Genomic DNA, 15,342 nt, shown 5'->3' on the forward strand with positions numbered 1-15,342 from the left:
AAGAGTTCCGATTGACATACACAGAAACTGCCTCCTAGGCTGCTGGAAACCTTGCATATGCTTTGGCACATTTAGTTGACATCTTTCAGATATTTCCAAATTATTAACAAAATATATTTACAAAGGATTAATGCAAAAGGTCAAATAACAATATTTGTTTCATTGGTATACTTACTGTTGATACCTTATAAGCTTCCTCACAGTAGTCAATTCATAAGAACTCTTTCCAGCTAGAAGTATCCCATTTTCATATACAGTCTTTTAATGCAAGCAAATGGAAACCTAATCTTAGACAGTGATTATTAAGGACTGGTGTGAAATTGCTTCTGTTATTTGAGTTCTTACGCTATTCATAATTTTTTGGCATATCATTGCCTACTTGGACTACTATGTCACATCTACATGTGACAACTTCTTCACTGCTCATAGGTCCTGTTTCTGTATTACCTAAAAAGAATTACTAGAAATCAGTAAGTACAACTTTTATTTGTCCAAGTGTGTTTGTGAGTCACAGCATAACCCTTAAGGTTTTCCATTTGTAATTATTCGGAAATAATGATTTATGGAGCAAAAAGAAAATGTATATTTATTGTAATAATCTTAATAACAATGTTGAATATTTACGATACTCAACAAATATTTTGCTAAAATATTAATGGAAGAAGGGTTTTTGGTGATTATTTTTATAGAAACAAAATTAGTTCCATTACATTAAAGATTCTGTTACAAAACAAAGGTAATAAATTCAGTTGACAAATGGATTTTTTTATAATAACACTTAAATACTAAACAAAGAACTTAAGAAAATTGGTGGAATTGTTTTGAGTCCTTACACATGAGTAATAAAATGGCAACAATCATCACTGTGGAAAGTCAACATTTCGGAGTATGGCAATAAATGTGATGCACCAGAATCAAGAAATAAAAATCTTTATCAGATCTTTTCTCATTCAATACTATCCAACAGACTCCAGATTTTTTGTATCAGTATTTAAATATGTGTACAAAATTTTTCAGTGGGTGCATGAAAGGTCTGACATAAATTATGTTGGTTCAGTTTGATAGTTTGTGCTTTTTTCCCACAGTATTTTTTGTACCACACAGTAGTTGATATTGTTGGTAACATTTAAGTATTGTGTGATTATCTTATTGTAGGAAGATATCTGTCTGTATATACATCACTATAAATTACCAAGTAACACCTTTCAATATTACAAGTTTATCACTCTTGTTGAATCTTATTTTGTACTTATCAGTTCTTTTTTCCAAATATATAGTGTCTATCATGAGTAAAAGGAATACCTTTCATTCAGTAACAACAACAATGTAACAGACTGAACAGACTGCCCTGAGGTACACACTATGCACTGGTCTTACAGAGCTGGTCATTAATTCTCTGCAGATTACTGAATATTTAATTCTTCAAATTGCTAACTGCAGAGACGTATGATGAAAAGAAGTAGAAATATTAATGCTGATACAGCTCCCACAAGTATAACACACCGTGATACAGCAGCTTCGTTGGTTCTGGGCTTGTAGTGGTTCAGCAAACCTTGCTGTTTGTAAACAGAAATAGAAATATTAAAAAATAATACACTATAAGTGTGATACTTTTTTAAAAACATGTAGAATATGAACAATGTACAAATTATAAATTTAAAGCGCTTTACACAAGGAAATTATTTGTAAGTTAATAAGACAGACACTCTTATTCATAAGTCTCTTGATAACACATCATTATTAAGACTGACAACCTCCCCCCCCCCCCCACCCACACACACACACATATATATATATATATATATATATATATATATATACACGAGGTGACTTACAGAACAAAAGCGCTGGCAGGTCGATAGACACACAAACAAACACAAACATACACACAAAATTCAAGCTTTCGCAACAAACTGTTGCCTCATCAGGAAAGAGGGAAGGAGAGGGGAAGACGAAAGGAAGTGGGTTTTAAGGGAGAGGGTAAGGAGTCATTCCAATCCCGGGAGCGGAAAGACTTACCTTAGGGGGAAAAAAGGACAGGTATACACTCGCACACACGCACATATCCATCCACACATACAGAAACAAGCAGACATATTATTTGGTCTTTAAATATGTCTGCTTGTTTCTGTATGTGTGGATGGATATGTGCGTGTGTGCGAGTGTATACCTGTCCTTTTTTCCCCCTAAGGTAAGTCTTTCCGCTCCCGGGATTGGAATGACTCCTTACCCTCTCCCTTAAAACCCACTTCCTTTCGTCTTCCCCTCTCCTTCCCTCTTTCCTGATGAGGCAACAGTTTGTTGCGAAAGCTTGAATTTTGTGTGTATGTTTGTGTTTGTTTGTGTGTCTATCGACCTGCCAGCGCTTTTGTTCTGTAAGTCACCTCATCTTTATTTTTATATATAATTTTTCCCACGTGGAATGTTTCCTTCTATTATATATATATACACGTGGCTACGTAGTCACAGCAGTTACATTATCCTACCCAGAGCAGAATGGCAGGTGGTGCTGGATAAGGTAAGTAACAAAAGAAAGCATGGAGAGAAGGGAAGCTGACAGCTACCAGAGTGGTGGGAAGGTGGGGGGGATGTACAGGCAGCAAGGCAATGGGATACGAATGTGGCACTGGTGAACATGTCTCATGTATGCAGGGATGTTGTATAAGGTGCAGAATGAATTGAAAGGAATTAGAGGGAAAGGGGACAGAGAAAGAGGGAGACCATGGAGAGAAAGGAGTGAGTGTACATTACTGGAATGAAGTTGGAGGCATGGAGACAGAGATGGTGATGGTGGACAGTAAGAGCAGTGGTCAGCAGAGACTGAGGCCAGTAAATCTAGTCCACAAACATGTCTATACTGGGTCAGTGAACTCTGAAGGTGGACACTGTGTGTAAGGTCAGCAACTACTTCAGTCTTATTATTATGAGCCTGTCAACCATTCAGCACATTGACTATATAGTGATCTTTGTACTCCATCCAGAACTTTTTTCTATTTTATCTATGCATTTTTTATTTACATTAAACTACATTTAAACTATATTTTCCAATGATCACACTTTCATGTAACAATAAGACAGGCAAGAGGCAAAATGAAGTAAAACCAAAGTAGTCAGTATATTTTTGGCATTTATGCATCACTGAATCTTAACATTAACCAGAATCAAAACTGTAACAGAATGATTTTCATCCACTTATGACAAATGTTAATGAAAATTTATTGTCCTATCTCTTATAATATTATGTAATGTGTAAACAAGACTGAAAATACAAATAGTGGCTTGCAGTCAATGGAAATAATCATTGTCAGTTACTGGCAGCAGGAAGAGACTGCAAATATTGAATATGATGAAGGTACAGGAACTGTCCATGAATCAGTCTCAAAGTGGTACTACACATATTAGTAGTACCTGTATCTTCTTCGACAATCTGCTGAAAAATGCATTCACTGAAGTCAGGTGTGCCAGAAATTTTTGACCTACCGACCTACCTTCATGGACTATTCATGTTACTATGCATCCAATCTCAGCAAGGACACAATAAACGGCAGGAGAGGTCTGATTGTGTTCAGTCTTGTATCCATTATCATTCACATGGCTTTACAGAAACATCATATTTCAAAATGAGTAGCCTACCATGGTTAAGCAGAACATTTATACATCTACATACATACTCTGCAAACCACTCTGAAATTTCTGAACGAAATCATAAGTTGATTTTTGAATGCATGCATAGGGTACGTGATGTCTCGGTCCGTGGAATACCTGTCGCATCAAGAAACAAAAAACTTTTTCCGCAGACAAAAGGGGACGGGGCTATATGAGCTGAGCCAAATAAACGTGAACGGGAGAATGCCAATCGCTGTTTCTTTATGTGGTTGATTGGGTGTGCGAATGATCAGCGTTGTTATGATTATTAGTGAAACCCATGGATTTAGACTAACAGAGTGGAAATGAACGACCAACAGGAATAACAGGTAAGAATGATTTTACATTATCTTCTTGGTGTAACCAAGAAAATGAAATTTTGACAGAAAATTTTTGCCAGATCGCTACATTACTAAGGCCGTTTGTACAGTCCCCAATTAGCAGCCACTGAAATTCTATTCTCGGAATAGTGCGGAAAACGCGTTGTACGAACACATAATAACGCCTAACTGGAGAATAAATGCAGGACTGAACCCGTGATTCTAGCAGAGTTAACTGGAGAATAAGTTTTGACAGTGGCAACAATAGTTACAGAATTAGTGATGACAAGATTGTTTGTTAGAACGAGGAAGAGAAAGGAACGGGGACATCACACAAATTATGTGGAAGAATGTGACGACACCAAATTTATAAAAAAAATTCGTACTACTACTACTACTACTACTTTTCGATAGCGTGCTTGAGAAAGTGGAGTATATGAACGAAATGTGGAAGATTTTCTAACATAAAACTTTTTGCTTGTAGTGAGCGTAATAGGCATTTGATATTAGTACTTTGTCAATTATATTCTGTGGTGTTATTTATGTGAATGAGGTAGATAAAAATGAGCATTTTTGCCAAAACACTATCGCTTATTTGGCGTATGTTACAGTTGCTGCAATATTAGGAAGGCCTATTTCCTTTTTTTATAGCAGACAGTGGAAAAATAAGCATAATCAAATAGAAACCTCACGAGTCTTGGGTGTAATACCTATTAACAACTTTTTCAGTGTTAGACAACGACATTTTGATTTTTCATGTAGCAAAATGTTTAACGAACTTTGGTTGGGTAATAGATTCTTTCGCAGAAAAGAAGGCGCGAGGGTGTAAAGCCACAACAAGATTAGAGAGGGGAAAAAATGCTAGGACCTAAGGATTGAAGAAATGTGTCCTATCTTTACTCGTTTTATGGTACCTTTAATTTTATATCACTCAGAAGAGAAAGTTATTAGCTAATAGACAATGAAGAGTGCAAATTTACTGAAGTATTCTTATTCTCCCAGTCACAAATAATCCCACCCAGTATTAGTAGCTGTTTCTTTTTCCAGGGAGACAGGACGTAAAACTGGTTATCTGAAAGCAGGAGAGGCACCACATGACATTTTAATTTACACTGTCCTGAATGTAGATGTGATGGCTTCCATTACGAAATATACACGTTCGAATGCCACAGAGCAAAATATAGTGACGTGCAAACTCGTCAACTGAAAGCAGGACAGGCACCACACGACATTTTAATTTACACTGTCCTGAAGGTAGGTGTGATGGCTTCCATTACGGAATACACACGTTAGAATTCCACAGAGCAAAATATAGTGACGTGCGACAGAGGAACGCTGTGTGAAGAGGCGCAGCACTGCACTTTGGCACACGTAAGACCAAATAACATGTCTTACATTTCCTCCAACATACATGTTTTATACATCAACATCTTCAGAAAGATGTGCACTACAAAACTTATATATTTTTGAAAAATCGATCAAGAAAAAATCGATTTAAAAAAAAGCGCTCGAGTGGGAAAAGGGGGAGGGGACATCACTACCAAGTTTTTGCTTTGATTCAGAAATATCGTAGATCCGAGGCTGTCTTATCCTCATTTTCACTAATGTTTCCACCAGATGTTGATCCCTGGTTGTTCATGTTTTTAATGTGCTAACTGCTTGTGGTATTTTCAGGTGTCAGCCTCTGAATCTTCTTTATCCTCATCATCTGACATGTTGTCCTTGATTGTAAGGACGTTGAATTTCTGTACATATTTATTTTGTAACTAATTACCTTTGATTCTGAGATGGCATCATTGAAGTTCATGACCTTGAATCTTGGGTCAAGAGTTGTTGTAACTGCCAGAATGTTCTAAATTGTCGAGTCTTCTTGGCAGTTTATTTATTTCATTTTTAAACTTTCTTTGTAATTATCACATTTTCGACTCTGTGCTGAACACAACTGGTCAACGGGCTTACTTTGCTGTTTAATAAGTATCCCCTGAAATTACATTTAATAAATTTTCAAATGGTCATAGAAATTTCACCATTTCTTTGACACAGTCTTAACTGGGTACTAGAAACCATTAGGGCAGCCTCAGGTCTAATTAATAATATCGCTCCCACGATGTACACTAACCCCAGGGATCGTTCTAACGTATACCAGCACGAATTCCATCGTATGTGAACGTCAAGTGCCTTTTTTTTTAACTTGGCTTTCCTTCAGTCCCATCTCTGCTTGTCTTTTCCATAACCCGTCACTTGCATTGAGGCTCACTTTAGTACATCTGACAACGTTTCGGACGTTACTTACCAATTCTGTGCAGCGTTTTGCATCATCAATGAATTTAGTTATGACGAAGATAGTCGTATGGGCAAAACAAGGGTTAATTGTTTTTTCACCAACCATGTCCCGATTATGCAATGACAGCTGAAACTTTTTCAGTTGAAACATTCCACTGAGACAATATATCTATCAGTTTTTCAGTGATGTACAGCATTTTTTTATGTCCAAATATTGTATGTGATGCAGTAGTTTTCAGTACTCTTTAACTATGTTTTGAAAATATCACTCACTGCATCATACTTATGGTCAACCCTGGTTTGTATTGCTTCTCAACTTGACATCTTGAACAATGGAAACTGGAACAAAGAGAATCATAGTGATCACAGCGCATAATTCAGTGGAAACTATTTGAAGAACTTGATAATCCCATGAACTTCATATTTTACTTACATACTTCTTCAAAAGTACAAAAATCTAGAGGACAGCAGTAAATGTAGTATTGCACGAATTACAAGACTTCATGCGTTGCAGTCTGAGCGTCCACTAACGGAATGAATAATCTATTGTTGAACGTTGTCAATGGTTCCGGACTTTTGTCGGCGACGCATCGGCGATGAATCACCATTCAAAACATCGATGCTCACCTCGATACTTATGGACGAAAACTCGATGTTTCCAAAACATCGATATATCCATAGTGAGCATTGAGAATTTTCTGTGTATTCCCCACAGAGTCGAAAAAGTCCGTACCATTAATTTGTTAGAGGAGCTTGAGATTTATAAAGTAAAAAGAAAGAACCCACTAAACTGCTTTACTGGTAGAGCGACTTCGTACCCAATACCTACTTAGTTTTGCATGTTAATGTTTTACTGGCCATTAAAATTGCTACACCAAGAAGAAATGCAGATGGTAAACGGGTATTCATATTATACTAGAGCTGACATGTGATTACCTTTTCACGCAATTTGGGTGCATGGATCCTGAGAAATCAGTACCCAGAACAACCACCTCTGGCCGTAATAACGGCCTTGATACGACTGGGCATTGAGTCAGACAGAGCTTGGATGGCGTGTATAGGTACAGCTGCCCATGCAGCTTCAACACGATTCCACAGTTCTTCACGAGTAGTGACTGGCGTATTTTGACGAACCAGTTGCTCGTCCACCATTGACCAGACGTTTTTAATTGGTGAGAGATCTGGAGAATGTGCTGGCCAGGGCAGCAATCGAACATTTTATGTATCCAGAAAGTCCCGTACAGGACCTGCAACATGCGGTCGTGCATTATCCTGCTGAAGTGTTAAGTTTCGCAAGGATCGAATGATGGGTAGAGCCACGGGTCGTAACACATCTGAAATGTAACGTCCACTGTTCAAAGTGCAGTCAATGCGAACAAGAGGTAACCGAGACGTGTAACCAATGACACCCCATACCATCACGCCGGGTGATACGCCAGTATGGCGATGACGAATACACGCGTCCAATGTGCGTTCACCGCGATGTCGCCAAACACGGATGCGACCATCATGATGCTGTAAACAGAATCTGGATTCATCCGAAAAAATGACGTTTTGCCATTCGTGCACCCGGGTTCGTCGTTGAGTACACTATCGTAGGCGCTCCTGTCTGTGATGCAGTGTCAAGGGTAACCGCAGCCACGGTCTCCTAGCTGATAGTCCATGCTGCTGCACACGTCGAACTGTTCGTGCGGATGGTTATCTTGCAAACGTCCCCATCTGTTGACTCAGGGATCGAGACGTGGCTGCACGATCCGTTACAGCCATGCGGACAAGATGCCTGTAATCTCGACTGCTAGTGATACGAGGCCATTGGGATCCAGCATGGCGTCCGTATTACCCTCCTGAACCCACAGATTCCATATTCTGCTAACAATCATTGGATCTCGACCAACGCGAGCAGCAATGCCGCGATATGATAAACCGCAATCGCGATATGCTACAATCCGACCTTTATCAAAGTCAGAAACGTGATGGTACACATTTCTCCTCATTACACGAGGCATCACAACAACGTTTCACCTAGCAACGCCGGTCAACTGCTGTTTGTGTATGTCAGCACATTGTAGGTGTCGCCACCGGCGCCAACCTTGTGTGAATGTTCTGAAAAGCTAATCATTTGCATATCACAGCATCTTCTTCCTGTCGGTTAAATTTCGCGTCTGTAGCACCTCATCTTCGTGGTGTAGCAATTTTAATGGCCAGTAGTGTATGCCTCTGGTATATATAGTTTATTGATAGTTTCGCCTAGTATAGAGTGCCTCACCTGTTTACTTCGTTTTCGTACGTTGTACGCGTAACTCTAGTATTTTCTTGTTCCTTCTCATTAACTAGATAATGTTGTTCATGCGCTGATACGGAATTTTATCATTATTTTCTTGCAACTGAGTGCCGCAGGGTACTAGGGCCTCTCTGGCGGTCACGTTCCTCTAACCACTTCTCGCCAATGCGTAACTCTGGCGTTAGCGCTAACAGAGGGCGCTGATTATGGGCAGCAATATGTTTTCTTTCATTGCTTTTTTTTAGCTATTTGTTTTATAGTTTTGATATTATTTTCTGCACTATGAACGGTGTTTATTACGTATGTCATTATCTACAATATTGGCACTTGAGCATATGTCAATTACTGTCTCGTAACTCTTCCTCTTTTTAACTGTCTGACTGTTGTCGTGTTCCATTTCTTTTTATTATTGTAATGCCTTTTGTACCTTATAAGCTCATTACAGACTTCAATTATTGTATCCCCCCCCCTTTATTTTACGCTGTTGAAATAATCACTGAAAACTAGTGTATGCCTACAGTAGCGACATCTGGTGAACTTACAACACGAACATCCTGTGGCTACTGTACGGCAACTTGTTTTGAACAGTAGTGCTACTGACAACATGACTTGTGCATATGCTGTTATTTATATATATTTGACGACGCTGGTGCTGAATCTGCATTTAAAATTCGACGATGCCACTATGGCAGCAATAAATAGGACATTGTTCTTATAAAACTCTGGTATGCCACTTCTTACTTAAAGCCCACAAATGCGTATGTATATCAGTAGTACTTTTCATTATGGTCTATTTATTGTTTTTAATCTGTAGACAATCTGCGAGTGTAATTATGTTTTTCCCATATTTTTTGCTGCAGATCATAGACTGAAACCGGTAATCTATGAACTTGACCATAGATGTAAATTAAAGGAAATTTATCGATATATCGTCTGCGTCCCTGATTATCGTGCGTGAACCAACGCGAGTGATTGTCTTCTGCCGCGAGACGCCATCTACAGATGACGAATAAAACATTAATTCATTTCTACGTAATTAAATGGAATTATTTACGAATATGTTTTACATATTATTTTTTCTTGTCTCAACCGTTAAGGAAGACGACAAGGTGTTTCATTTTTCGTGATGCAAAATGCCTGAAAATTCTTACAGTTTAATAAACAAAACAGATACATTTAACGGAGACCTTAGTCATCAATAATATATTTTCCTTCACTATTTACAAGTCTGCCAACGCTGGGGTAACTTTTCGATTCTGCTACTACAGAAATCACATGGTTTTTAGGCGAGGAACTCATTTAGTCATGTTCGGAGCGCATTTTCGTCCGGAAAGGAAATTCCTTGTAGGTTTTTCGATATGGAGCTGAAAAGGTGAAAATATGAGGGCGCAAGATGAGGTAACAAGGTAGGCGTGGAATGCCTTCCCATCCCAATACCTGTATAGCGTCTTTTGTCAGTCTAGCATAATTTTGGCGGGCGTTATCGTACAGTAGCATCACTTCACGCACTTTCCCTGGTCGTTGTTGCTGGATTGCGTCTGCAAAATGTCTCAGTTGCCGACAATAAAAAATGTCAGTAGTGATGGTTACATCTCGGGGAAGCAATTCGTAGTACACTATGTCGTCGCTGTTCCACCAGATGCATATCATTTATGTTTTGTGATGCGCGCAAGTCTTTGTACGGGGAATTGCTACTTTGCTTGGGCTCAGCCATTCCTCTCTTTTCCTTATGTTGGCGTAAAGACAACATTTCTCGTCACCAGTAACGATACAGGATAGGTTGGTCGGCTCTGTTCACGAGACAACTGATGACGAACAAGCAAAGAGGCACATAAGGCGCGCCGCCGATTTTTATGGTTTTGCCTTTAGAGCATGCTGTACGCATTATAATTTTTCTTAACTTTGTGTGTTTCGCTAGCGTCATATGAGAGGAGTTTTTGAAAATCGAAACTAAATATGGTTATTTTAGGTTCACTATGACTAAAGTACGACTCTATAATTTGTCAGTTTTGTCAGTTTAAAGCAGTGCAGCTAAAAGTATGTATTTTGACAATGCAGTTTCAAAATTTGCAGCACAAAAAATTAGAACGAAGAGATTCTAAGCTAAATGTTAAAGTCATCTATCATTAAGAAGATCTATGGTTGTTTGTACTGCTTCATTAATAATCAGTTTAAAATGTGTTATTTATGAAAATGCTTTTTACTTGTTTCCATTCATAAAACTGTTCGCAAAATAATTAACATTGTACTGTGCTACGTAATAGCTTCTATCAAAAAATGTTTCTGTAAAAAAAAAAAAAAAAAATTGATGTTATTTTGGGGTTGGTGGGGTATGACAAGTTAATCTCCGTACCGGGTGCCAAACAACCTAGCTACGCCACAGCCTAAAAGGAGTACATGCATCATTAATACACACTAAGTACCCATTTTATAATAACAATATTCATTCATAAATAACAAATAATGCAGCTGAACTGTTTTTTTAATAATTAGCCTTGAGTAATTTATAAATGGTTCTCCTGTGAATTAACAACTAAAGAAATGTTAGGTGAAGGCTAGGTACGTTAGTTTTAATAGAATCGTGTCAATGAGATAGCAAAATGAAATGGTGGAATACTAATGACCGTGACAATCGGACCTGCTGCCCTAACTAACTTCCTCCCGCTATCTTCAGATAAATAATAGCATACCTGAAAGATCTTACTATCTCCTTGACCGTGGCAGCATCGGAGAATGCAATCTACAGTATTTTTTCAATCGGAAAGTGTATCAGAATAAGGTGTAGCAAATTAGGAACAGGGAGACAGAAAGTCCATTAATTTTTATACACAGGGTGAGCACAGTCTTGCCCTGATTATAACAATTTATTACAGAATAACCGTTTGACATAATAATTTACATATTTTGATGCCGTTACATAGGTTAGCGTTAGTAGTTTTTTTTAAAGAGCACTTATGTTAGTTAACCTCAACGTATGCTCCCTTGGTAGCTCGGAGAATGTCGAGGAGGTATTCCAGTTCCCGCCAGGTGTTTCGTAACATGTGTTCTGTCGCAGTACCCACAGCAGCTTGCATCGTAGCCTTCAGTTCGTCGACGTCAGCAACTGGTGTGACGAAGACTCTATCTTTGATATAGCCCCAGAAAAAAAGTCAAGGGGCGTAATGTCTGGAGAGAGTGGGAGCCAGGGTGTTTGACCGTTCCTTCCAATCCACCGATCCGGAATGTTTCATCCGGGAAATCACGCACTATCAAAGCCCCAGTGAGGGGGGGGGGGGGGGGGGGGGTGCTCCATATTGCTGGAAAAGTATCCATGGTTGATATTCTTCTAACTGTGGGGCAATGAACTGCTGCAAAACGTCTGAGTAAATGGTAGCGGTAATGGATTTTTCCGCGAAGAAAAACGGTCCAGAAACCTTGTTATGCACGAGGCCGCACCAAACATTCACTTTTTCGCTGTCTCACTATAACTGTACAGTAGCATGTGGAGACTCTGACCCTCATGTACGGACATTATGCCTATTTACCATTCCACTGACATGAATGGTGGATTCATCGGTAAAGCATGTGCGATTTAAGTAATCGTTAGCGCCATCAATCCTGTTGAGAACCTCAGTTGCAAATTCACCACGTGTCAGCAAATCATTCGGTTGCAAGGCCTGCACGATTTGCACTTTGTAAGCATGCAACCTAATCCTTTCATAAAGAATCTTCACCACACTTGCCTGCGGTATTTGAAGTTCACGCGATGCTTGACGAGTTGATTTAGACGGACTCCGTTGAAACGATTGGCGAACACGATCAACAGTTGCGTCACTCACACGAGGCCTGCCACTTCGAGGACGATCTTCAACGCTGCCTGTTTCGTTGAAATTTGCATACCATCGCTTCATTGATTTAACGTCAGGAGGGCTACGTCCATAAGAAGCCCCTAATTTACGCTGAACACTGATGGGCGATTTCTTTTCGTGAAACCAAAGCACACATTGCGCTTTCTCCTGCTTCGACGCCATTTCGCCAGCAACTAACGTGACCTAGACCGCGTCGGTGTTGTGGAGCACTAGCGCCATCTATTGGTCACAACAACTAGTAACACTAACCTATGTAACGGCATCAAATGTAACTTATTATGTCAAACGGTATTCTGTTATAAATTTTTATAATCGGGGCAAGACTTTGTGCTCACACTGTATATTTAACGATAAACACTATTGAAATGCGGGGTAACCTTTACTGTGTGTGACAGCACCAATACACAATGCTAGATTGTCTGCAGCAAACGCCAATCCTTCATAGGATTATGAATTTAAAAAGAAGATTACAAATGACGAAAAGTAATTTGTACTGCCTTATGGAGTTATGGTTGGTAAAATGCCCAAGAAACAGGTATGAGAGAAAGAGAGGAGACATTGTTTGACCATAAGGGTGAATGAGATTCGAATGCAAAGCGCAGCATGTGCGGCAACTCTTACCAAACTCGCATCAGCGTAGGCTTGCAGAGCAGGCTGCTTGAGCGCGTAGTTTCTCTCTCTCTCTCTCTCTCTCTCTCTCTCTCTCCCTCTGTGTGTGTGTGTGTGTGTGTGTGTGTGTGTGTGTGTGTGTGTGTGTGTGTGTGTGCGTGCGTGTGTGTGAATTCCTAAGGGACCAAACTGCTGAGGTCATCGGTCCCTAGACTTAAACACTAATGAAATTAACTGATGTTAAGAACAACACACAACACACCCATGCCCGAGGGAAGACTCGAACCTGTGGCGGGAGGGGCCACGCAGTCCGTGATATGGCGCCTCAAACCGCACGGCCACACCGCGCGGCGTAGTTTCAGTGATTGCTCAGTGATTGTAGTAGCGGCTGTGTGCATACTCTCGCGACATGATCAGAAGCCTACCGCGATTATTCTATGCATATCTAATTCTGCAAGCTAAGATGGTGGCAGACTTCCGTGCCAATTTTCACGAACAGTGCAAAACCAAACGCTGTCGACGAGAGCGTGCACCAGGGTGCCGGAGAAGCACGCGTCTGCGTTAGTTCTATTGCCTAGGTGGTGTGAGTCCACCAAAAGAACGTAGTCCCTGCAGTCAACCTTACATGTGAGGTTGCGCTGACCTCTAACAATTCCTATTGTTTTTTATGCAGTCGGACGGGGGAAACCTCTAGGCTCTTAGGTTGTCTATTCTGAAGTGATGTCAGTCGAGTATGTAGAAAAAAGTTTTTCTCCGTGACAGCGTGGCCACGAAGCCTATTTAAACCAAACACATCTTTTTCCTATAATGGTCCATGCCATATTAGGTCTTTTTAAAATAATGTGCTTGACGGGTATCAAAATTATTCTGACATTATGAGTTGATGGTACAATACTTCAGAAACACATGGATCGGTCCAGAATCTCGAACAAAATTGATTTTATAGTAGAAGTTTGCGTACCATAATAAGTTTTCGAACTCATTTAATATGCATGCAATCGCCTGTGATTTCGATAACTGGATTGGTAATTTCCTCTTTGGTACGTATCTGGGATTAGATTTTAAATCAGTTGAATAATTCGGTATTCTTTATTTGTGAGGGCTAGGCGAAACGTTCGCTAAGACCTCTCTCTCCACGTGAGTGTGAAATATCTAGGGCAAATGTCAGGTTTATAATATTAATGCGAATGAATATTAATAGCTATTAATGTCATACTTTTTAACTAGCTGTGAAAGAGGGCATTGTCTAAGTATGTATTTATTTGTAGTGTGTGTCTGAGTATTTTATTTTTAGCTGTGCTTGAGGCTTGTATGCGTGGAATTTATTTTTGGCTTGTAAAGGTTCTTTGTGTACAACGTTTGAAATAGTACAAATGGGGATGTGAAAGAAGAGCTTGTTTGCATCCCTAACACGGTTGACAGTCATGTAGATCTGTCCGAGCTAAAAGCAACTAGCACTAAGGTACACGCCGCCAGCACGCAGTGTCTGACCTTGTCTTTTGTTTTGGTGATGGCATTAACATAAACTCACTGGGAACTGTTGTTGTTGTTGTTGTTGTGGTCTTCAGTCCTGAGACTGGTTTGATGCAGCTCTCCATGCTACTCTATCCTGTGCAAGCTTTTTCATCTCCCAGTACCTACTGCAACCTACATCCTTCTGAATCTGCTTAGTGTATTCATCTCTTGGTCTCCCTCTACGATTTTTACCCTCCACGCTGCCCTCCAATACTAAATTGGTGATCCCTTGATGCCTCAGAACATGTCCTACCAATCGATCCCTTCTTCTGGTCAAGTTGTGCCACAAACTTCTCTTCTCCCCAATCCTATTCAATACTTCCTCATTAGTTATGTGATCTACCCATCTAATCTTCAGCATTCTTCTGTAGCACCACATTTCGAAAGCTTCTATTCTCTTCTTGTCCAAACTATTTATCGTCCATGTTTCACTTCCATACATGGCTACACTCCATACGAATACTTTCAGAAATGACTTCCTGACACTTAAATCTATACTGGATGTTAACAAATTTCTCTTCTTCAGAAACGCTTTCCTTGCCATTGCCAGCCTACATTTTATATCCTCTCTACTTCGACCATCATCAGTTATTTTGCTCCCCAAATAGCAAAACTCCTTTACTACTTTAAGTGCCTCATTTCCTAATCTAATTCCCTCAGCATCACCCGACTTAATTAGACTACATTCCATTATCCTTGTTTTGCTTTTGTTGATGTTCATCTTATATCCTCCTTTCAAGACACTGTCCATTCCATTCAACTGCTCTTCCAAGTCCTTTGCTGTCTCTGACAGAATTACAATGTCATCGGCGAACCTCAAAGTTTTTATTTCTTCTCCATG

General features: G+C 39.6%; 1 protein-coding gene across 2 annotated transcripts in view; it reads right to left on the reverse strand.

Annotated features, from left to right (window-relative positions):
• Positions 1 to 551: 551 nt before the first annotated feature.
• Positions 552 to 15,342, reverse strand: part of LOC126457912 (bcl-2-related ovarian killer protein-like) — a 178,469-nt gene continuing 163,678 nt past the window's right edge. The window contains exon 6 of one of the 2 annotated variants that reach the window (XM_050094597.1): positions 552 to 1,556. In XM_050094597.1, coding sequence (XP_049950554.1) covers positions 1,431 to 1,556 — 126 coding nt within the window. In that variant the 3' untranslated portion in view covers positions 552 to 1,430. The remainder of the gene's footprint in view (positions 1,557 to 15,342) is intronic. The other variant, XM_050094598.1, reaches the window with a different exon arrangement.

Source organism: Schistocerca serialis, chromosome 2 (genome assembly GCF_023864345.2).
Source record: "Schistocerca serialis cubense isolate TAMUIC-IGC-003099 chromosome 2, iqSchSeri2.2, whole genome shotgun sequence".
In the NCBI taxonomy this organism is placed as follows: Eukaryota; Metazoa; Arthropoda; class Insecta; order Orthoptera; family Acrididae; genus Schistocerca; species Schistocerca serialis.